This window comes from Hemiscyllium ocellatum, chromosome 46, assembly GCF_020745735.1.
Source record: "Hemiscyllium ocellatum isolate sHemOce1 chromosome 46, sHemOce1.pat.X.cur, whole genome shotgun sequence".
Lineage (NCBI taxonomy): Eukaryota > Metazoa > Chordata > Chondrichthyes > Orectolobiformes > Hemiscylliidae > Hemiscyllium > Hemiscyllium ocellatum.
This window is the reverse complement of record NC_083446.1, coordinates 232,052-256,324: the sequence shown is the minus strand read 5'-3', so window position 1 is coordinate 256,324 and position 24,273 is coordinate 232,052. Positions and strand designations below refer to the sequence as shown.

The 24,273-nt window shown below is 46.3% G+C and overlaps 2 protein-coding genes across 4 annotated transcripts in view; one reads left to right on the top strand and one right to left on the bottom strand.

The window, feature by feature from the left end:
- The window catches only part of LOC132836339 (protein LBH-like), a 28,834-nt gene extending 22,276 nt beyond the window's left edge, over positions 1 to 6,558 (bottom strand). Inside the window, exon 1 of one of the 3 annotated variants that reach the window (XM_060855783.1) lies at positions 6,410 to 6,558. In XM_060855783.1, the coding sequence (XP_060711766.1) occupies positions 6,410 to 6,520 (111 nt within the window). In that variant the 5' untranslated portion in view covers positions 6,521 to 6,558. The remainder of the gene's footprint in view (positions 1 to 6,409) is intronic. The other 2 variants (XM_060855784.1, XM_060855785.1) reach the window with 2 other exon arrangements.
- The window catches only part of LOC132836340 (ubiquinol-cytochrome-c reductase complex assembly factor 3), a 109,094-nt gene that overhangs the window by 19,073 nt on the left and 65,748 nt on the right, over positions 1 to 24,273 (top strand). The gene's annotated exons all lie outside the window — the stretch shown is intronic.

Here is a 24,273-nt window from a genome sequence, read left to right as displayed (position 1 = left end):
CTGCCAGCAATACCACTTACTTTTTGCGACTGTAGAATAGGGGAAGGTGAATCCTCATTCCTGCTCGTTGCGTTGTATGAACTATCCAGCAGGTTTGCTATCACTATTCTCTTTTCCAGTTGGTAACTACAGGACCGGCCTTTCTCGTGTGTTGGAGGAAAATCTCCTGATAGTCTAACTGGAAGAGGCTTTTGTTTTGAGCAAGCTGAAGTTCTTTGAATGATAGACATTCATAATAGACATTGTTACCCAGATTGTAGAAAGGCTCAGGTACTGGGGATACCGCTCAGATCCTCAGCTAGTCTCCCAGTCAGCCCACATGATGTCAAGGTGGTGTTTCAGGCACTTTGCTTCATTAAGCCTTTCACGCCCTTTTAAGAGTTTATTTTCTGATCAGCTGTAAAGAGGTCTAGCTTCACACTTCCCTGATTTGAATCAGCTCACCTGAAGATAAGTCAGCAGTTGTGGATAATTGAGATATTACAAACCCAAAACTCACAGGGCTAAGATATCATGACTTCTGCTGCACGCAGCCAAGATATTACCATCCCATGAAATGCAGGCTTACCTTACAATCCCATGTATGCTGAGCCGAGATACTACAACTCTGGTACATGACAATATTACAATCCCAGGACTGGGACTGAGCCGAAATATTGCAACACTGGTACACATAGTGGAGATATTACAAACCTTCGGCACATTGTCATATGACAACCCCAGGTATGCAGACACTGAAATATTACAAAGGGAAACAAAGATATCTGAAACAAAAATAGAAATTGCTGGAGAAATTCAGTAGATCAGGTCCACATTGGACCCAAAATATTAGCTCTACTTTCTCTCCACAGATGCTGCCAGACCTGCTGAAATATAATCCCTGATACAGAATGAGACCTGCTGAGATATAATTCTAGGTATGCAGATCTGACATATTATATTGCATTATACCGGGACCCTCCCACACCTGTCCCTCCACTACATCGATAACTGTATCAGCACCCCCTCATGCTCTCACAAGGAGGTTGAACAGTTCATCAATTTTACCAACATCTTCCAGCCCAAACTCAAATTCACCTGGACCATCTCAGAAACCTCCCTCCCCTTCCTGGACCTCTCCATCACTGTCTCTGACGACTGAGTAACCATAGACATCTACTACAAGCCCACTGACTCCCACAGCTACCTAGACTACACCTCCTCACCTCCTGTAAAAATGCCATCCCTTATTCCCAATTTCTTCGCCTCCGCTGCACCTGTTCCCAGGATGACCAATTCCACCTCAGATGGTACCAGACTGCCTCCTTCTTCCCCACGATCACAACTTCCCTTCCCTCGTGGTTGATGATGCCCTCCAGTGTATCTCCTCCACTTCATGCACCGCCGCCCTCGAACCACACCCCTCCTGTCACAAGGACAGAACACCTCCCAGTCCTCACCTTCCATCCCACCAACCTCCGCATACAACGCATCATCCTCCGCCACTACTGCCACCTCCAAATGGACTCCGCCACCACAGACATGTTTCCCTCCCCACCCCTATCAGCGTTCCAAAAAGGCTATTCCCTCCGCGACTCCCTCGTCAGGTTCACGCCCCCACCAGCCCACATCTCACTCCTGGCACCTTTCCTGTCACCGCAGGAAGTGCAAAACCTGCGCCCACACCACTCCCCTCACCTCCGTCCAAGGCCCCAAGGGATCCTTCCACATCCGTCAGAAATTTCCCTGTACCTCTACCAATGTCATTTACTGTATCCATTGCACCTGGTGTGGTTTCCTCTACATTGGAGAGACAGGATGCCTTCTTGCAGATCGTTCCAGAAAACATCTCTGGCACACTCCCACCCACCAACCCCACTCCCCCTCCCCCTCCATCAAGGACATGCTGCACTGCCAAACCATTACCACCCAACGCCTGGAGAAGGAACGCCTCATATTCCGTCTTGGGACACATGGCATAAATGTGGATTTCAACAGCTACCTCATTTCCCCTCCCCCCCATTATCACAGTCCCAAGCTTTCAACTCAGCATCACCCTCCGGACCTGTCCATCCCTCCCCCCTCTGACCTATTACCTTCTCCCTTACCTTCATCCGCCTATCATCATCTTCCACCAAACCCCAACCCCCTTCATTTATCTCTCAGCCCTGACCCACAAGCCTCATTCCTGGTGAAGGGCTTTTGCCCGAAATGTTGATTTTCCTGCTCCTCAGATGCTGCCTGACTGGCTGTGCTTTTCCAGCACCACACTCTTGACTCTGATCTCCGCATCTGCAGTCCTCACTTTCTCCCTTCTGACATATTATATCCCCTGGTTTATAGTAATATTGTAAATCCAGGTATGGAATTGGTGGACTGTTCCATATTCAAGAACTCAGCAGCCAGCCTAAATGAGTGCGCCACTTCATCAGTAAGTCCGTAGAGGACTGCATGTCAAAGATGTTAATCCAAGTGTTCCCCAACTAGGAACCTAGATGAACCCGGAGATCCACTCCCTATTGAAGTCCAGGTCTGAACCATTCAGACCTGCTCCTCAGATGCTGCCTGAACTGCTGTGCTTTTCCAGCACCACTCTACCCCAGAACCATTCAAGTCAGGTGACCCTGACCTACACAGGATGCAGATGCAACCTTCACAAACCTACTCAGCCCTACGACACTTCATATACACTATATAACTGTGTGACCAAATTCTGCTCTAACTCCATTTAAAAATTTGCTGATGACACCACTATAATGGTTCAGATCACAAACAGCGATGAGACAGAGTACAGGAAAGAGGTAAAGAGCTTAGTGGTATGGTATAAGGCCTTTCCCTTAATATCAGCAAAATGAAGGAGTTGGACATTGACTCCAGGAAGTGGAGTGGAGGTCATGCCCCTGTCTGTATCAATGGTGCTGAGGTGGAGATGGTCAAGAGCTTCAAGTCCCTATGAGTACAGAGTGATATTGTAATCCCAGGTATACAGGGATGCAATATTGCAACCACTGATAGAGTGATATTGTAATCCCAGCATGGCTGAATATTACAATCCCTAATACAGAGTGGTACACAGAGATATTGTAATCTCAGGTACACAGGGCTGGGATATTACAATCCTTGGTACAGAGTGATATTGTAATCCCAAGTAATCGGGGCTGAGATATTGTAATCCTAGGTAATCAGGGCTGAGATATTACAGTCCCTGGTACACAGTGATATTATAATCCCCGGTAATTAGGGCTGAGATATTACAGTCCCTGATACACAGTGATATTGTAATCCCAGGTATGCAGGGCTGAGATATTACAATCCCTGGTACTTGTTATGTCTGCAGCCTGTGACACAGACAATCATGTCATTATCCTGCAACCTCTGTCCACTGTTGTCCACCTGGATGGGACAGCTCTTGGTCAGTTCCCTTGTTATCTAACTGCAGCCAGAGAATCACAGCCATGGCATCTCCTCCTGCTCCCTTTTACTATCCTTGGTGTCCCTCCAAGCATCTGATCTTGGCTCCTATTTCTTACCAACGTACTGTCTCTCCATGATATTATCTGAAGTCATGGTGGTTTTTTTTCCCATGATTCCCATCTTGACCTCACCACCACCTCTCTCTCGACTCTCCCACTGTTATTAAATTAGCAGATTCGTTATCTGACGTCTTGAACTGGATGAGCAGAAATTCCTTCCAGTTAATGTTGGGAATTCTGCAAACATTATTTTCGGTCCCTATTCCATATCTCATTGCCTACTACTGGTTTCATTCCTCTTCCTGGCAACAGTCTGAGGTGAAGCCAATTTGTTTCCCACCTCAATGTTACCCTTGACCCTGACATGATGTTATATTTGGGTGTCACTAAGATCTTCTTTTCCCACCTTCAGAACATCACACGGACACAGCAATGTCTCACCACATTTTGTTTCTTCAACAATCCTCTATTCTAACACACACCCTGGATGATCTCTGAAATACAACCTTACATCAATTTGAGGTCAGTACAACTATACAATTTATGTATTATCTCACAACATATTCAGTTCATCAATCACTCCAGTACTTGCTCACCACATTATCTACCAGGCAAGCAATGTGATGATTTTAAATTTCTCATCCATGTTCTTAGCCTCAACAACATGCCCAACGTCAGTGATACCTCCGGCCCCCTGCAACCCACCATTCAATCTCAGTCACCTCCTCCAATCCTTACACCCTATCCCTATTATATATGTCACCGCCTCCAGCACCTATACCCCTCCCTATCTCTGTCACCCCATCCAGCCCCTCCACTCTTTCCCTATCTCTCTACCCTCCTCCAAATCCTACAGCCCTCCGTATCTCTGTCACCTCCTCCAGCCCTACACCCCCTCCCGATTTCTGTATGCTTCTCCAGCCCATACACCCCCTCCCTATCTCTGTCACCTCAATCAAACCCTATATTTTGTTCTGTGCCTGGGTTCCCAGACATTGTTTTAAATAGTCTTTTGAAAAGTGTTGGGGGAAGCTTCATTGTAATAATACTTGCTTAGACCAGCAGTGGTGGCAGGTCATGTGATTTATTCAGGCTGAGCGAGAAACATTTGACTGCCAAGGGATTTAAGATTTTTTTGGGGTAAAGGTCTTGTTGATGAAATGCAGAGCAGGCTTAAGGGGCTAAATGGCCTACTCCCGCCCTTGTTAATGATGTAATGATTATAATATAAAAAGGTATTTGATAAATATGGCACGTGCTGAGAGACATTGTAAACCCGAGCAGACAAACTCATATTCCAACCCTGGTATCAAGTTGAACCCTTGGTCTGTCCTGGGGGCAATGGAGGTGTGGTGTTTGGGGATGCGGGGGTCTGTCCTGGGGGTCAGTGGGGGATCTGTACGGGGTGGGGCTGTGGGGGAATGGTGGGAGTTGGGGGCAGTGTGGGAGGGGGTTTGGGAAGAGGGGATCTGTCCAGGATCAGTGGGAGGGGTGGTTTGGGGAAGAGGGGGTCTGTCCCTGGGGAAGAGGGGGTCTGACTGGGGGCAGAGTGAGGGGAGGTTTGGGGAAGAGGGGGTCTGTCCTGGGGGCAGTGGGAGGGGTATTTTGGGGAAGAGGGGATCTGTTCTGGGGGTCAGTGGGAGGGGTGTTTTGGGGAAGAGGGGGTCTGTTCTGGGGGTCAGTGGGAGGGGTGGTTTGGGGAAGGGGGGGTCTGTCCTGGGGACCGGGTGAGGGTGGTTTGGGGAAGGGGGGGTCTGTTCTGGGGGTCAGTGGGAGGGGTGTTTTGGGGAAGAGGGGGTCTGTCCTGGGGACCGGATGAGGGTGGTTTGGGGAAGGGGGGGTCTGTTCTGGGGGTCAGTGGGAGGGGTGTTTTGGGGAAGAGGGGGTCTGTTCTGGGGGTCAGTGGGAGGGGTGGTTTGGGGAAGAGGGGGTCTGTCCTGGGGGTCAGTGGGAGGGGAGGTTTGGGGAAGGGGGGTCTGTTCTGGGGGTCAGTGGGAGGGGTGTTTTGGGGAAGAGGGGGTCTGTCCCAGGGGTCAGTGGGAGGGGTGTTTTGGGGAAGAGGGGGTCTGTCCTGGGGACTGGGTGAGGGTGGTTTGGGGAAGAGGGGGTCTGTCCCGGGGGTCAGTGGGAGGGGTGTTTTGGGGAAGAGGGGGGTCTCTGTCCCCGGGGTTTGATTTGGACCTTCCCACATCTGGTCTGTTGTGACAGTGTAGCGGTGTACAGGTTAAAGACAGCTTTGACTTTCGGGAAACTGGCTTCCGAGGTGAGAGAAACAAAGCGACTGGTTTGAAAGAGGAAGTCAGTCGGTCAGTGAAGATTGGACAGAGCTGTTGGGTCTGTATTGATGAATGAGGTCCGGTGGGAGGGATTGGGACAGAGTGGAGACACAGAGTGGGTGCCCGGGGTACTCAGAGAGAGAGAGAGACAGAGAGACAGAGCCACAAACAGAAAGCGTTGAGCCCAAACCACTCAAAACTGAAACTTTCTTTTCTGCAAAACAATGAGACAGGAAGAGAAAGAGAGAGAGAGAGAGAGAGACAAAGACAGCAGAATGAAAAGGAGCAGCTCTTGTGCATGTGATGGTATTTATGGTTCCCTGTCTGCCCCAGGGACCGATCCCCCCCCCCCCACACACACACAGACACCACCCACAAACTGCCCCAACAAAGTGGGTGCCCTAACCAGCTCGGAGCACCCAGCACCCAGCCACCCAGCCACCCAGCACCCAGCCAGCATAGGGTCCACACAGATTCGGGTGAACTGGCCCCAGGACTTGAGGAACTCATCTCTCTCTCCTGCCCTCCCCTCCCCAAAGCCCCTGCAGTCGATCTGCCTGAAAGTGTGGAGCATGCAGCCGCTCGGTCCACATCATGCCGAGCCCCGAGCCTGGTGCCGGTCCCAGTGCCAGCCTTTCCAGGCTGCTCTCTCGGCTTTGTCCCCTGTCCCAATGAACTCACCGCAGGGGGATACAGTGACAGTGCGGAGCTCCAGGCAGACAGCAGCAGCCAGAGGAGACGGACACCCCTCTGTCTGAGAGGAAGCAGGAGGAGCATTGGCGCACACCCCATGTGACAGAGCAGAGTGACATGTGTCGAGCACTTCGAAGCATCGTTTAAAGCAACGGTCAGCATCAGATCCCGTAAGGACACACCGTCTTCTCTCTCCGGCAGCAAACAGCCAGCCCCCGCTGTGGGACTGACATCGACTCACTCAGGGACAGAGGAGATAGGGGGTTGTGTGTGTGGAGGAAAGGTGGGCAGTGTGAAAGAGAGAGCGATGATGATGGTGGAGAGAAGGGGAGGAAGGAAAGAGGTGCCAGGGAGAAGGGATTTGGCAGCTGTTTGAGGTGTGTGACACATTGGGTCTTCATGAATTGGACTATTTAACTGTGTGGGTCGTTACAAATGTATAACAGCAACCTTGAATCAATGTCAGGAGGCAGGCAGGACTGCAAAGCCTGTGACTACGTTACTCTGGAGCTTCAAGCTGGTACTCAGCCAACTGGGTAGAAATAGCTGCTGTTACTTGGAGCTGATTTACAAAGAGCTGTACAATAATAGATCGCTATTTGTGTATAGTGTTGACCTTTGCTCTATGACCCCTTTCCTGATTCTGAGATTGACCAGATGTCAGGGGAAAGGTCAGTGCTCTGTCTCACGACAGAAACTAAAAATGATGCACCACAGGGGAGTTTAGATATTCACAAATATTTGAATTTTGGCAAGTTTATTTTCCTTATCCCAATTTATGTTTGTGGTGAATTTCATTTTAAAACTCTGAAGAATTGGTGAACTGCCAGAAGCTCGATGCAGACGTTACCTATCTAATCTCTCTCTCCAAACAGGCAATTTGTTGTAAAGCTAACTACACACCACATTTTCAATCTAGATAATGCAGACCGCTCCACAAGAGGAGCCGTTTGACCTGAACAGTGGAATGTCTTAAGGTGTAAGGCTTAAGAGAGGTTCTCCAATTAAAATATAATTTTAATTCTCTGTCTTTATTGGTGCAAATACTGATGATTTTATTAAAAAAACACCATGTGTACTGGCTGGGCCAGTATTTACCGCCATCCTGTGTTGCCCTGAGAAAGATGGTGGTGAGTTGCCTTCTTGAACTTATTGCCATGTGTTTCATGGAGGGACACTCCCAGTGCTATAAGGGAGAGAGTTCCAGGATTTTGATCCAGTGACACTGAAGAAACAGTGAATATTTCCCAGTCACTATGGTGAGTGGCTTGGAGGGGAACTTGCACAGGTTTTGCAAGTTTATTTGCAACCCATGTCCTTCTAGATGGTAGTAGCTCTAGGTTTGGAAGGTGCTTCCTATGGAGCCTTAGTGAATTTCTGTAGTGCATCTGGTGGTACATACTGCTGCTCCAAGCACCATATGTTTATGGATATGGTGTCAATCAAACAGGCTGCTTTGTACAAGATGGTGTGTGCTGTAACTAGATTTCTTGTTTTTGAGTTAGTAACCAGTGGGTTTTCTGTCTGTCTAAAGTTAATAATTTACTTGCAGCCATTTTGTAGCAATGGAGATTTCATTTAAAAACAGTTTTTGAAACTCCACTTTACAGTGTTTGGTTTAATATACCAATTATGAAACTTTATGCTTATTTTCAATCATTTAGTGATCCAATAAGATAAATAACAGTATGTTTGTCAGAGTATTCTGGAACTTGGGTATTTTAGCTTTAGGGAAGACACACATAGCTTAACGAGGGACACTTTTGTGTCTCAGTTTTTACTTTGACTTTTGAGCAGTTCTGTGAAGTCCTTGAAATGGGATACTGTGTAAGGGAAGGATACACAATGAGCTTTGTTACCTTAGAGTAAAGATTTATATTAGTCCCAGACCATAAGTGTTGAGATAAAACCCTGAAGAGGTTACTTAAGGTTAAGTACGTTGAAGCTCAAGAGTGTGAAAATTCCAGAAAGATGCTGCCTGAGAAAATGGTGGAGGCTAGTACAATTGCAGCATTCAAAAGGCATCTAGATGGCTATATGAATAGGAAGGGTTTGGAGAGATATGGGCCAGGTGCTGGCAAGTGGGACTAGATTAGGTTGGGATATCTGGTCAGCATGGACGAATTGGACTGAAGGGTCTGTTTCTATGCTGTACATCTCTATGACTCTATGTTATCTGCAGTTCCAGTCTAAAAGTTGAAGTCACAAGTGATTTAAACCTACCAACTTGTTAGATACAGGGGCTCCCATGTGAATAGTGTTTTTGGGAAACTGCACAGAATGGTTATAACAAATTCCTTTCAGAAGTTTACACTACGTATCTGTAACATAACATACAACTTTTAAATGGAATATAAAAATTAGAACAATGTCTGATTTCAAAATGAGAACTTAAATAATCTTTGTAGTCAAAATAAAATCCCACCACCTAAGGGCTGTGCTTGGTCATAACTCCACTTGCAATGCTCTGAGAATTCATTTAGCTTGCTCCACATAAAATAATCTAGTCTATCACTATCCAGATAAAGTTAAAAATCACACAACACCAACTTATAATCCAGCAGGTTTATTTGGAGGCACTAACTTTCAGAGCAGCCACCTGATGAAGGAACAGTGCTCTGAAAGCTAGTGCTTCCAAATAAACCTGTTGGACTATAACCTAGTGTTGAAATGAACTGAAATGAATTGAATTTATTGTCCCGTGTACTGAGGGACAACAAAAAGCTTTATCTTGCAAGCAATACAGGCAGATCACAGAGTTAAGTAGCACAGATAAGTAAATAATAGGTAAACAGCAGCAAAAACAAAAACACAGGTGCAGGCAAATGTTAAGAGTTTGTGAGTCCATTCGGTATTCTAACAACAGTAAGGTAGAAACTGTAATGAAACCGGGGTGTTGTTTATGTTTAACTTTGTACACCCCAGTCCAACACTGGCATCTCCAATTCATGACTATCCAGATATCACACTTGGCTATAAAGCAAACTGTTCTTTAAAAAACGTTTGGTATGCTTTCTTTTATTGGTCAGAGTATTGAGTACAGGAGTTGGGAGGTCATGTTGTGGCTGTACAGGACATTAGTTAGGCCACTGTTGGAATATTGTGTGCAATTCTGGTCTCCTTCCTATCGGAAAGATGTTGTGAAACTTGAAAGGGTTCAGAAAAGATTTACAAGGATGTTGGCAGGGTTGGAGGATTTGAACTATAGGGAGAGACTGAACAGGCTGGGGCTGTTTTCCCTGGAGCATCGGAGGCTAGACCTTATAGAGGTTTACAAAATTATGAGGGGCATGGATATTATAAATAGACAAAGTCTTTTCCCTGGGTGGGGGAGTCCAGACCTAGAGAGCATAGGTTTAGGGTGAAAGGGGAAAGGTATAAAAGAGACCTAAGGGGCAACTTTTTCACGCAGAGGGTGGTACATGTATGGAATGAGCTGCCAGAGGATGTGGTGGAGGCTGGTACAATTGTAACATTTAAGAGGCATTTGGATGGGTATATGAATAGGGAGGGTTTGGAGGGATATGGGCTGGGTGCTGGCAGGTGGGACTAGATTGGGTTGGGATATCTGGTTGGCATGGACGGGTGGGACTGAAGGGTCTGTTTCCGTGCTGTACATCTCTAAAAAAGAAAAGGCAGGCAATTCTTTGCTTTTGTTCTGAAAATAAAAACTTGATAAGGAAATACTGGTGCATGACTGACCAGCCACAACTGCATGCCTTCCAACAGATGTGAAATATAAGCCAGAGTTTATCATTGTGATTCTTCAGACAATCACAGATGACCTCCCTACCCGAGCTTTGGTGGTGAGATTCATTAGTAAAATACTTACATGCATCAAGCTCTATGAGTTTCAGACTAACATGCTGAGTAGTGGCATAATTCCCAACTGACACCTTAACTATAAACCACATAAGCATCACCATGAAAAAATCTGCTTCTGGACGTATTATTCTTTAATTAGCTACATTCCAGACATCACATTTTAATTGTTTCAATATTAAAAACAGATAATAAAGGCCAGTCACTACCTGCTTTTTCCTGACCCTCTGTTTCAATTTCTCACTTTCAATTTCTAACCTCCAGCTATAGACTTTAACTGACCCCAGGATATGCTTGGTTAAGGGAACCCTTTTTCAGTGGTGGTGTCTGACCCTCTGTGCCGGGAGGCCCACATTCAAGTCTCACATGCTCCAGAGGTGTGTAATAACATCTCCAAACAGGTTAATGAGAAGATATCAATGCCTGTTAGAGGATAGGGTCAAGTAACACACAGCTTAACCTTACCAGTGGAATAGTGTGTGGCAGACCCGTGAAGGGGAGGTGATGGCCCTAGTAGCATTATCAGTGAAATGTTAACCCAGAGATCCGGGTAATATTCTTGGGACACAGGTTTGAATCCCACCAGGGCAAATGGTCGAATTTGAATTCAATAAAATCTGGAATCAAGTCTAACTATGACTATGAATGCATTGTCAATTATTGGTGAAATCCACCTGGTTCACTACTGTCCTCTAGGGAAGGAATCTGCCATCCTTACCTGGTCTGGTCTACATGTGACTGCATCAATGTCATAGAGTCATTCAGCACAAAAAGAGACCCTTTGACCCATGCTGATTGGGTTTCCTAAACCGAACTAGTCCCATTTGCCTGCGTTTGGTCCATACTCCTCAAAACTTTTCCTGTTCGTGTACCTGTCCGAATGTCTTTTAAATGTTGTAATTATACCTGCTTCTACCACTTCCTTTAGCAGCTTGTTCCATATACACACCAGGTTGTGTGTGAAAAAATTGCCCGTTGGGTCCTTTTTAAATCTTCACTGTCTGACCTTAAACCCATGCCCTCTAGTTTTGGACTCTCCTACCCTGGGAAAAGACCTTGGCTATTCACCTTATCTATGTTCCTCAGGATTTTCTAAACCTCTACAAGGTCACCCCTCAGCTTCCTCTCACAGTGGGTGTAAAGTCACAGCCTATCCTATCTCTTCTTATAACTCAAAACTTTCAGTCTTAGTAATAGCTTTGTAAATTTTTTTTTTGCATTCTCTCCAGTTTAGTAAGACTGTTCCAGTAGCAGGGGGGACTAGAATTGAATGCAGCATTCCAAATATGGCCTTACCAATATCTTTTACAACCATAACATGACATCCCAACTCCTGTACTCAGTGCTCTGACCAATGAAGATAGGCATGCCAAAATTTGTAGAAATCTATTTCTTTCTTAAATATATTTATTTACTTGGTCTCTACAACCTTCTACGGTAGAGAATTCCACAGGCTCACGATCCTTTGAGTGAATATATTTCTCCTCATCTCAATCCAAATTGACCTACCCTCTGTCCTTAAACTGTGACCCTTTGTTCTGGACATTCTGGCCAAGGGAACATCACCTTCATTCAGTCTGTTCAACCCTTTCAGAATTTTGCACACTTCAAGATTACTTCTCATTTTTCTAAACTCCAGTGAACACAAGGCCCAGTTAAAGCAATCTCTCCTCATATGACAATCCTACCCTTCCATGCATCAGTCTAATAAACCTTTGGTGCACTTTCTGTATGGGAAGTCTATCCTTTCTTGTATAGGGGGACCAAGTTCTACACAGTACTCCAGGTGTGGTTTCACCTTAAAATTTTGGGTGCTGGAAATTTTGAAAAACATGATGATAGATGGGATATACCCAAGGTTTACTACAGGAAGCGAGATAAGACATTGCTGCAACTTTGGCGATGATCTTTGTGTCCTCACTGTCCACTGGAGTAGTACCAGATGATTGAAGGGTGGCAAATGTTATTCCCTTGTTCAAGAAAGGGAATACGGATAGTCTGTTAGTCTTCCGTCGGTTGTGGGCAAATTATTGGAGAGGATTCTGAGAAACAGAATTTATGATTATTTAGAAAAGGATTGTTTGATTAAAAATAGTCAACATGGCTTTCAGAAGGCAGGTCATGTCTCATAAACCTTATTGAATTCTTTGAGAATGTGACAAAACACATTGATGAAGGTGGAGCAGTGGATGTGGTGTACATGGACTTTAGCAAGGCATTTGTTAAGGGTTCCCCATGGTAGGCTCATTCAGAAAGTAAGCAGGCATGGGATACAGGGAAATCTGGCTGTCTGGATACAGAATTGGCTGGCCCATAGAAGACAGAGGGTGGTGGTAGTAGATGGAAAGTATTCAGCCTGGAGCTTGGTCACCAGTGGTGTTGTACAGGGATCTGTTCTGGGACCTCTGCTCTTTATGATTTTTATAAATTAGATGTAGGTTAGTAAGCTTGCCGATGACACAAAGGTTGGTGGAGTTGTGGATGGTGTGGAGGGCTGTTTTAGGTTGCAACGGAACATTGACAGGATGTAGAGCTGGGCTGAGAAGTGGCAGATGGAGTTCAACCTGGAAAAGTGTGAAGTGAAGCATTTTGTAAGGTTGAATTTAAGTGCAGATTACAGGGTTAAAGGCAGGATTCTTGGCAGTGTGGAGGAACAGAGGGGCCTTGAGATCCACAACAATAGATCCCTCAAAGTTACCACCTAAGTTGATAGGGTTGTGAAGAAGGCATATGCTTTTATTAGCAGGGGGATTGAGTTTAAGAGCCGCGAGGTTATGCTGCAGCTCTACAAAGCCCTGGTTAGATCACACTTGGAATATTGTGTTCAGTATAGGAAGGATGTGGAAACTTGAGAGATGAGATTTACCAGGATGCTGGAGGGCATGTCTTATGAAGAAAGGTTGAGGGTGCTAGGGCTTTTCTTATTGGAGCGAAGGAGGATGAGAGGTGACTTTAAAGAGGTGTACAAGATGATGAGAGGCATAGATAGAATGGATGGCCAGAGACTTTTTTCCCATGGTGGAAATGGCCATCTTGAGGAGGCATAATTGTAAGGTGATTGGAGAAAGGTTTAGGGGAGATGTCAGAGGTAGGTTCTTTACACAGAGAGTGGTGGGTGCATGGATCACACTGCAGCAGTGCTAGTAGAGTCAGATATATTGGGGACATTTAAGCGACTCTTGGAAAGGCACATGGATGATAGTAAAATGAAGGGTAGTTTGATCTTAGAGTAGGATAAAAGGTAGGCACAATATTGAGGGCTGAAGGACCTGCACTGTACTGTACTGTTCTATTACAAATGTGACAGGAAGAACAGAAAGCGAGGCAAGAGAGGAGGAGTGGCGTTTTTGATAAGGGATAGCATTACAGCTGTACTGAGGGAAGATATTCCCAGACATACATTCATGGAAGTTATTTGAGTGGAACTGAGAAATAAGAAAGGGATGTAAGAAACAGAGGGAAGCATATGTCAGGTATAAACAGGGTAGAACGAGTGAATCCTTAGAAGAGTATAAAGGCTGTAGGTGTATATTTAAGAGGAAAATCAAGAGGGCAAAAGGGGGGGCATGGGATAGCTTTGGTAAATAGTGTTAAGGACAATCGAAAGAGTTTTTAAAATACATTAAGGACAAAAGGGTAACTAGGGAGAGAATAGGGCCCCTCAAAGATCAGCAAGGCGGCCTTTGTATGGAGCAGCAGGAGATGGGAAGAAACTGCATCAGTGTTTATTGTGGAAAGGCACATGGAAGATATAGAATGTGGGGAAATAGATGGTGACATCTTGAAGAATGTCCATATTACAGAGGAGGAGGTGCTGGATGTCTTCAAACACATAAAAGTGGATAAACCCCCAGCACCTGATCAGGTGTGCCCTAAAACTCTGTGGGAAACTAGGGAAGTGATTGTTGGTGCAACTAGAAGTTCATCGATAGTTACAGGTGAGGTGCCGGAAGACTGGAGGTTGGCTAACATGGTGCCACTGTTTAAGAAGAGAGGTAAAGACAAGCCAGAGAATTATAGACCGGTGAGCCTGACCTCAGTGGTGGGCAAGTTGTTGGAGGGAATCCTGAGGGACAGGATTTACATGTACTTGGAAAGGCAAGGACTGATTAGGGACAGTCAACATGACTTTGTGCGTGGGAAATCATGTCTCACAAACTTGATGGAGTTTTTTGAAGAAGTAACAAAGAGGATTGATGAGGGCAGAGCAGTAGATGTGATCTATATGGACTTCAATAAGGTGTTCGATAAGGTTCCCCATGGGAGGCTTGTTAGCAAGGTTAGATTACATGGAATACAGGGAGAACTAGCCATTTGGATACAGAACTGACTCAAAGAAGACAGAGGGTGGTGGTGATGGAGAGTTGTTTTTCAGACTGGAGGCCTGTGACAGTACGGTACCACAAGGCTCAGTGCTGGGTCCTCTACTTTTGGTCATTTATATAAATGATTTGGATGTGAGCATTAGAGATGTAGTTAGTAAGTTTGCAGATGACACCAAAATTGGAGGTGTAGTGGACAGCGAAGAGGGTTACCTCAGATTACAATGGGATCTTGATCAGAAGGCCAATGGGCTGAGGAGTAGCAGATGGAGAAAGTGAGGACTGCAGATTAGATTAGATAAGATTAGATTCCCTAGTGCTGGAGATCAGAGACAAGATTAGGAATGATGAAGGTCTCCTGCCTGAAACGTTGATTTTCCTGCTTCTTAGATGCTATCTTACCTGCTGTGCTTTTCCAGCACCACTCTAATCTTGACTGGAAGATAGAATTTAATTTACATAAATGAGAGTTGCTGCATATCAGAGCAGGACTTATACACTTAACGGTAAGGTCTTAAGGAGTGTTGCTGAACAAAGAGATCTTGGAGTGAAGATTCATAGCTCCTTGAAAGTGGAGTTGCAGGTAGATAGGATAGTGAAAAAGGCATTTGGCATACTTTCTTTTCTTGGTCAGAGTATTGAGTACAGGAGTTGGGAGGTCATGTTGCGGCTGTACAGGACATTGGTTAGGCCACTTTTGGAATATTGCTTGCAATTCTGGTCTCCTTCCTATCACAAGAATGTTGTGAAACTTGAAAGGGTTCAGAAAAGATTTACAAGGATGTTGTCAGGGTTGGAGGATTTGAGCTATAGGGAGAGGCTGAACAGGCTGAGGCTGTTTTCTCTGGAGCATCGGAGGCTGAAGGGTGATCTTATAGAGGTTTATAAAATCATGAAGGGCATGGGTAGGGTAAATAGACATGGTCTTTTCCCTGGGGTGGGGGAGTCCAGAACTACAGGACGTAGGTTTAAGGTGAGAAGACGAAGATACAAAAGAGACCTCAGGGGCAACGTTTTCACGAGGAGTGCGGTACATGTATGGTATAAGCTGCCAGAACACATGGTGGAGATTGGTGCAATTGCAACATTTAAGAGGCATTTGGATGGGTATATGAATAGGAAGGGTTTGGAGGGATATGGGCTGGGTGCTGGCAGGTTGGACTAAATTGGGTTGAGATATTCGGTCGGCATGGACAAGTTGGACCGAAGGGTCTGTTTCCATGCTGTACATCTCTATGACTGTATGTTCTATATTCACCAAGGTCCTGTACAGTTGCAATAAGACTTTCTTTGTCCTTTCATCAAACTCTCTTGCAATGAAGACCAACATACAATTTGCCTTCTGAACTTCTAGTTGCACCAACATATTTGGTTTTGGTGGCTGGTGTACAAAGACAACTAGGTCTCTATATGTCAATCTTTCCCAATCTATCACAATTTAAATAATACTTTCCAGACCTGGGATCAGCTGATTTAACCTGCTGAAGGCATCAATGGGGGTGAGGAGAAAGCAGGGGACTGAGTTGGATGGTCAACATGATCATAGTGAATGGTGGAACAGATTGGAAGGGTTGAATGGACTGCTCCTGCTCCTAAATTTCTATATTACTCTGGAATGCCTCAAATGCCAGTCAATCTTTCCTTAGATCAGGGGACCTAAACTTTCCACAATATTCCAGGTGTGGTCCAAATAATGTCTTGTATATTTTTAGCAAAGGATCCCTACTTTTATACTCCTTTTTCTTTCAAATAAAGGTCAACATTCCATTTGCCTTCCCTATTACCTACCAGACTCCTGATTCCTGTAAGACAAACCCAAAATCCTCTCGAGAGTTTCAAAGAAGGTGATCTCATTGAAACTTACAAAATACTTAAAAGGGATGGACAAAGTAGATGCAGGTAAGATGTTTGGCAAATCTAGATTTAAAAATAAGACAAAATGTCATTTTGGTCCAAGGTGAGGAAAATAATGTTTACTCAGAAGGTTGTGAATCTTTGGAATTCCCTACTGCAGAGGGCTGGTATATTTAAGGTCAAGGTTGACAGATTACCAGTGGCATACAGAGTCTTGGTTTCGAGGATAGGGTGGGCAAAAGGCATATGATCATGTTCAATCAGCCATGATCGTATTGAATGCCAGAGCTGGCTCAATGGACTGAATGGACTTTTCCTGTTTCTACGTTCATCTGTATTGCAGCTTTCTGCAGTCTTCCTCCATTTAAATAATATTCAGATTGTCTATTCCTCTTGCCAGTTTCCCATGTTATATTCCATCTGTCAAGGTTTTGCTCAAGTGCTGTCTGTATCCATTTGAAAACTCTTTGTGTCATTCTCAGCACTTGCCTTTCCACCTATTTTTCTGCCATCTACAATAGGACAGTCACTTCCCTCATCCAAATGCTTAATACATATTGTAACTGATTGTGGACCCCGCACTGATCCCTGTAGCATTCCTCTATTTAAAGGATGCCATCTCGAAAGTGTCCCCTTTATCCTGATTCTCTGTCTTCTATTAATTAGCTAATCCTCCATCCATGCTAATATACTATCCTAACATCATGGGCTCTTATTAAGTAGCCTTATATTTGGTACCTTATTGAATGCTTTTGAAAATCCAAATATATCATGTCTACTGCTTTCCCTATATCTATCCCACCTGTTACTTCCTCAAACAATTCTAATAAATTTGTTCGACATGATTCACCTTCATGAAACCATGTTGAATCTGCTTTATCACAAAATGTATTTCTAAATAATGCTGTGTTATAGACTTTAACACTTAACGGGGTGGCACAGTGGCACAGTGGTTAGCACTGCTGCCTCACAGCACCAGGGACCTGGGTTCAATTCCCACCTTGGGCAACTGCCTGAGTTGAGTTTGCACATTCTCCCTGTGTCTGCGTGGGTTTCCTCCCGGTGCTCTGGTTTCCTCCCACAGTTCAAAGATGTGTTAAATTGCCCGTAGTGTTAGGTGCATTAGTCAGGGGTGAATGTAGGGGAATGGGTCTGGGAGGGATGCTCTTTGGAGGGTCGGGTGTGGACATGTTGGGCCGAAGGCCTGTTTCCACAGTGTAGGGAATCTAATCTAATCATTTACCTAGTAACAGACATGAAGCTAACTGACTTAGGTGCCAGTGTTGGACTAGGGTGTACAAAGTTAGAAATCACACAACACCAGGTTATAGACCAACAGGTTTATTTGGAAGCACTAGCTTTCAGAGCACTGCTCCCTTATCAGGTGGCTGGTGGGGCAAGGTCATGAGACACAGAATTTATAGTACAAGATCAGAGTGATTCACAATGTGGTCTCCTCTACATTGGGGAAACGAAGCGCAGACTGGGTGACCGCTTCACAGAACGCATACATTCTGTCTGCAAAAAAGACCCTGAGCTTCCAGTTGCCTGCCACTTCAACACACCACCCTGATCCCTGGCCAACACCTCTGTCTCAGGCTCAGTGCAACACACCACCCTGATCCCTGGCCAACACCTCTGTCTCAGGCTCAGTGCAACACACCAACCTGTTCCCTGGCCAACACCTCTGTCTCAGGCTCACTGCAACACACCACCCTCTTCCCTGGCCAACACCTCTGTCTCAGGCTCACTGCAACACACCACCCTGTTCCCTGGCCAACACCTCTGTCTCAGGTCACTGCAACACACCACCCTGTTCCCTGGCCAACACCTCTGTCTCAGGCTCACTGCAACACACCACCCTGTTCCCGGGCCAACACCTCTGTCTCAGGCTCACTGCAACACACCACCCTGATCGCTGGCCAACACCTCTGTCTCAGGCTCACTGCAACACACCACCCTGTTCCCTGGCCAACACCTCTGTCTGAGGCTCCCTGCAACACACCACCCTGTTCCCTGGCCAACACCACTGTCTCAGGCTCACTCCAACACACCACCCTGTTCCCTGGCCAACACCTCTGTCTCAGGCTCAATGCAACACACCACCCTGTTCCCTGGCCAACACCTCTGTCTGAGGCTCCCTGCAACACACCACCCTGTTCCCTGGCCAACACCACTGTCTCAGGCTCACTCCAACACACCACCCTCCTCCCTGGCCAACACCTCTGTCTCAGGCTCAATGCAACACACCACCCTGTTCCCTGGCCAACACCTCTGTCTGAGGCTCCCTGCAACACACCACCCTGTTCCCTGGCCAACACCACTGTCTCAGGCTCACTCCAACACACCACCCTGTTCCCTGGACAACACCTGTCTCAGGCTTGCTGCAATACACTACTCTCCTCCCTGGCCAACACCTCTGTCTCAGGCTCACTGCAACACACCACCCTCCTCCCTGGCCAACACCTCCGTCTCAGGCTCACTGCAACACACCACCCTGTTCCCTGGCCAACACCTCTGTCTCAGCCTTGTTGCAACACACCACCCTTCTCCCTGGCTAACACCTCTGTCTCAGGCTCACTGCAACACACCACCCTCCTCCCTGGCCAACACCTCCGTCTCAGGCTCACTGCAACACACCACCCTGTTCCCTGGCCAACACCTCTGTCTCAGGCTCACTGCAACACACCACCCTGTTCCCTGGCCAACACCTCTGTCTCAGGCTCAATGCAACACACCACCCTGTTCCCTGGCCAACACCTCTGTCTCAGGCTCACTGCAACACACCACCCTCCTCCCTGGCCAACACCTCTGTCTCAGGCTCACTGCAACACACCACCCTGTTCCCTGGCCAACACCTCTGTCTGAGGCTCACTGCAACACACCACCCTGTTCCCTGGCCAACACCTCTGTCTGAGGCTCACTGCAACACACCACCCTGTTCCCTGGCCAACACCACTGTCTCAGGCTCACTCCAACACACCACCCTGTTCCCTGGACAACACCTGTCTCAGGCTTGCTGCAATACACTACTCTCCTCCCTGGCCAACACCTCCGTCTCAGGCTCACTGCAACACACCACCCTCCTCCCTGGCCAACACCTCCGTCTCAGGCTCACTGCAACACACCACCCTGTTCCCTGGCCAACACCTCTGTCTCAGGCTCACTGCAACACACCACCCTGTTCCCTGGCCAACACCTCCGTCTCAGGCTCACTGCAACACACCACCCTGTTCCCTGGCCAACACCTCTGTCTCAGGCTCACTGCAACACACCACCCTGTTCCCTGGCCAACACCTCTGTCTCAGGCTCAATGCAACACACCACCCTGTTCCCTGGCCAACACCTCTGTCTCAGGCTCACTTCAATACACTACCCTGTTCCCTGGCCAACACCTCTGTCTCAGGCTCAATGCAACACACCACCCTGTTCCCTGGCCAACACCTCTGTCTCAGGCTCAATGCAACACACCACCCTGTTCCCTGGCCAACACCTCTGTCTCAGGCTCACTGCAACACACCACCCTGTTCCCTGGCCAACACCTCTGTCTCAGGCTCACTGCAACACACCACCCTGTTCCCTGGCCAACACCTCTGTCTCAGCCTTGTTGCAACACACCACCCTTCTCCCTGGCTAACACCTCTGTCTCAGGCTCAATGCAACACACCACCCTGTTCCCTGGCCAACACCTCTGTCTCAGGCTCAATGCAACACACCACCCTGTTCCCTGGCCAACACCTCTGTCTCAGGCTCACTCCAACACACCACCCTGTTCCCTGGCCAACACCTCTGTCTCAGGCTCAATGCAACACACCACCCTGTTCCCTGGCCAACACCTCTGTCTCAGGCTCAATGCAACACACCACCCTGTTCCCTGGCCAACACCTCTGTCTCAGGCTCACTGCAACACACCACCCTGTTCCCTGGCCAACACCTCTGTCTCAGGCTCACTGCAACACACCACCCTGTTCCCTGGCCAACACCTCTGTCTCAGCCTTGTTGCAACACACCACCCTTCTCCCTGGCTAACACCTCTGTCTCAGGCTCAATGCAACACACCACCCTGTTCCCTGGCCAACACCTCTGTCTCAGGCTCACTCCAACACACCACCCTGTTCCCTGGCCAACACCTCTGTCTCAGGCTCACTCCAACACACCACCCTGTTCCCTGGCCAACACCTCTGTCTCAGGCACGCTTCAGTGCTCCAGCGAAGCTCAGTGCCAGCTGGAAGAACAGCATTTCATTTTTCCTCTTGGGAACTCTAGTCTTCCGGACTCAGCTTTGAGTTTAACTAATTCAAGAACATTTCTTGCTGTTGTGCTTATTTTACCCTGTACCAATAATGCAACGCCACCACCTTTCCCTTCCTGCCAGTCCTTTCAAAAAGTCACATCTAACCTTCTCTCCTGGCCGTGTTATTACCTGGTTTGCTATTACACACAGCCCATTGTTAGCCACTAACTTTCCCCATTAGTAGCTATTCATTCTCTCAGACTGATTGTTATCTATTCATTTGTCTGTCCAACTGTCATAGAGTCATAAAGATGTACAGCACAGAAACAGACCCTTTGGTCCAACCCGTCCATGCCGACCAAATATCCCAAACCAATCTAGTCCCACCTGCCAGCACCCAGCCCATATCCCTCCAAACCCTTTCTATTCACATACCCATCCAGATGCCTTTTAAATGTTGCAATTATACCAGCCTCCACCACTTCCTTTGGCAGCCCATACACATACCACCCTCCTCATGAAAAAGTTGCCCCTTAGGTCTCTTTTATATTTTTCACAGTAAATCTATGCCCTCAATTTCTGGACTCCCCCACCCGAGGGAAATGACTTTGTCTACTTACCCTATCCATTCCACTCTTGATTTTATAGACGTCTATAAGACCACCCCTCAGCCTCCGATGCTCCTGGGAAAAGAACCTAGCTTATTTAACCTCTCCCTATAGCTCAAATCCTCACACCCTGGCAACATCCTTGTAATTTTTCCTGAACCCTTTCAAGTTTCACAACATCTTTCCAATAGAAAAGAGACCAGAATTGCACGCAATATTCCAACAGTGGCCCAACCAACAACCGCAACATGACCTCCCAACTCCTGTACTCAATACCCTGACCAATAAAGGAAAGCATACCAAACGCCTTCTTCACTATCCTATCTACCTGCAACTTGTGGGCGGCACGGTGGCACAGTGGTTAGCACTGCTACCTCACAGCACCAGAGACCCGAGTTCAATTCCCGCCTCAGGTGACTGACTGTGTGGAGTCTGCACATTCTCCCCGTGTCTGCGTGGGTTTCCTCCGGGTGCTCCGGTTTCCTCCCACAGTCCAAAAATGTGCAGGTTAGGTGACTTGCCCATGCTAAATTGCCCATAGTGTTAGGTGCAGGGGTAAATGTAGGGGAATGGGTCTGGGTGGGTGTGCTTCGGCAGGTCGGTGTGGACTTGTTAGGCCGAACGGCCTGTTTCCACACTGTAAGTAATCTAATTTAATCTATTTTCACGGAGCTATGAACCTGCATTCCAAAATCTCTTTGTTCAGCAACACTCCCAGGACCTTACCATTAAGTGTATAAGACCTGCTGAGGTTTGCTTTCCCAAAATGCAACACCTTGTATTTATCTGAATTAAACTCCATCTGCCACTCCTCAGCCCACGGGCTCATCTGATCAAGATCCTGTTGTAATCCAAGGTAACTTTCTTCGCTGTCCACTACACCCCCAATTTTGGTGTCATCTGCAAACTTACTAACTGTATCTCTTAAGCTCACATCCAAATCATTTTCTTCTCTCTGAGCTCTACCGCCACTTATCATTTATTCCTTACCTCCTCCCCTCATCCTATTGTCTGCATAAAATCTTTTTCCTAGCTACCATCAGTTCTGAGGAAAGGTCATTAGAGCTGAAATGTTAACTCTGATTTCTCCTCATGGATGCTGCCAGACCTACTGAGCCTTTGCATTAATTTCCAGTTTTGGCTTAGACCGGCTTGTTTTTGACTTCCTTGTCAGGACAATCACCTGATGAAGGAGCAGCGCTCCGAAAGCTAGTACTTCCAAATAAGCCTGTTGGACTATAACCAGGTGTTGTGTGATTTTTAACTGAGGTGCATTAGTCAGGGATAAATTTAGGGGAATGGGTCTTCGTGAGTTACTCTTCAGAGGGTCGGTGTGAACTAGTTGGACCGAAAGGCCTGTTTCCACACTGTAGGGATTCTAATTCTAATAAATTATTGTCCCCTTATTCTGAGAATGTTCTCTCCTCCCCTGCATTCCAGTCTCTCTAGCCAGAGGATACAACCCTCAGCATCAATCCTGTCAAGCTCTCAATGAAATTTTTATATATTTCATTCTTTACATTCCAGTGAGTATCAGAAACATGGTGTTGCTGTTTCTTCTCTGCTTGTTCCCATTCCTGCTTTATGGGATTGCAAACAGGAGATGCTACACCTCTCAGCCACATGCAGCTCCATCACAGCTTATTATATCTTTCACTTCTATCTTTAATAGCCAGAAGCCAGCTGGTACTTTCTATTGCTGATTACAGAGACACTGACAGTGCAGGGAAACCGTGACTACTCGAGGTTACAATTAATAACAAATAGCCCACATTTTTCGAATGTATTAACTGTCTGAAGATCCGTTGCTGATAGTAGGATGTGATATCAGAGGGAGGAGAGGCCCTGGGGTGGGAGGCTGCATTTGCTAGAGCAATGGTAGAGGGGGAGCAGAGGGAGAATGTGCATTCACTATCAATCTTTCTGATAGTACTTACTGAGAAAGGAATGGATCTCCAGGAGGGGTCATGGTGAGGAGGAAGAATGGAGCCGGACAGCAGTCAGGATCATGTTAACGTATTGTAGTTGAGGCTCACTTTCAAACAAACTCACACAAACAATGTCATCCTGCTTTATAATATTGCCCGAGTCACGTGCAGTTTGCTCACCATCTTGTTTGGAACTGGCAGGAGATATAATTCAGAGCTAGTCCTTGAAGTCACTCAGCGAAACAAGCAACAGTGAGTGATGGAATGCAGAAACTAGCCCAGCACTTACAATGCTCACTATCTGATTGTGTGAGGCTTAGATATAAGAATTACAGCATGAGAAATAATCACAGAGACAGGGAGGAAAAGAACAAAAAACAAGAGAGAGAGAGTGAGCAGTAAGAAACTAATGAGATTCATAAAGATAGTGAAACAGAGAGGGGAAGTGAAAGTTAACAAAGAGAAAGGCAAGGGAATGAGACAGTTTGACAGAAACAGGAAGAACAAAAAGAGTGAATGAATATATAAGTATAATAGATACATAAAGAGAGAATGTACCAAGACACAAGGCTCACGTCATTGTAATTTATTATCAAATTATTGATGGTTAAACAAACTCAAAACTAATTTATTTTTCTCTAATAAGAGGGAGCAGGTTCGTAACTGAAGAATTAAAATGTAATTTTGCTTCTGATACAATATTTTCTTTTTAATCTGATGTGGGCTATTTCCCAATTTCACACCACTTAGTCTGGACTATAGAGTCGATGTGTAGGCATGTATCCTTGAAGATAATAATTTTGTGTTATTGCGCTATCTGACCATTGCTTCGGTCAGACCATGATGGAGTGGTCTGAGAGTGTGGTGCTGGAAAAGCACAACTGGTCAGGCAGCATTCGAGGACCAGAAGAATCGATGTTTTAGGCATAAACCCTTCATCAGGGGCCCTTCATGTAGATAGACACTGGGCACTGGGCTGAAGCTGGATGAAAATCGTCTCTGTACATTTGGAAATGCCACCCTCACCCTCAAGAATATGACGTTTAATATGTTTTGCACAATATTGGCATGATAATAACGATCT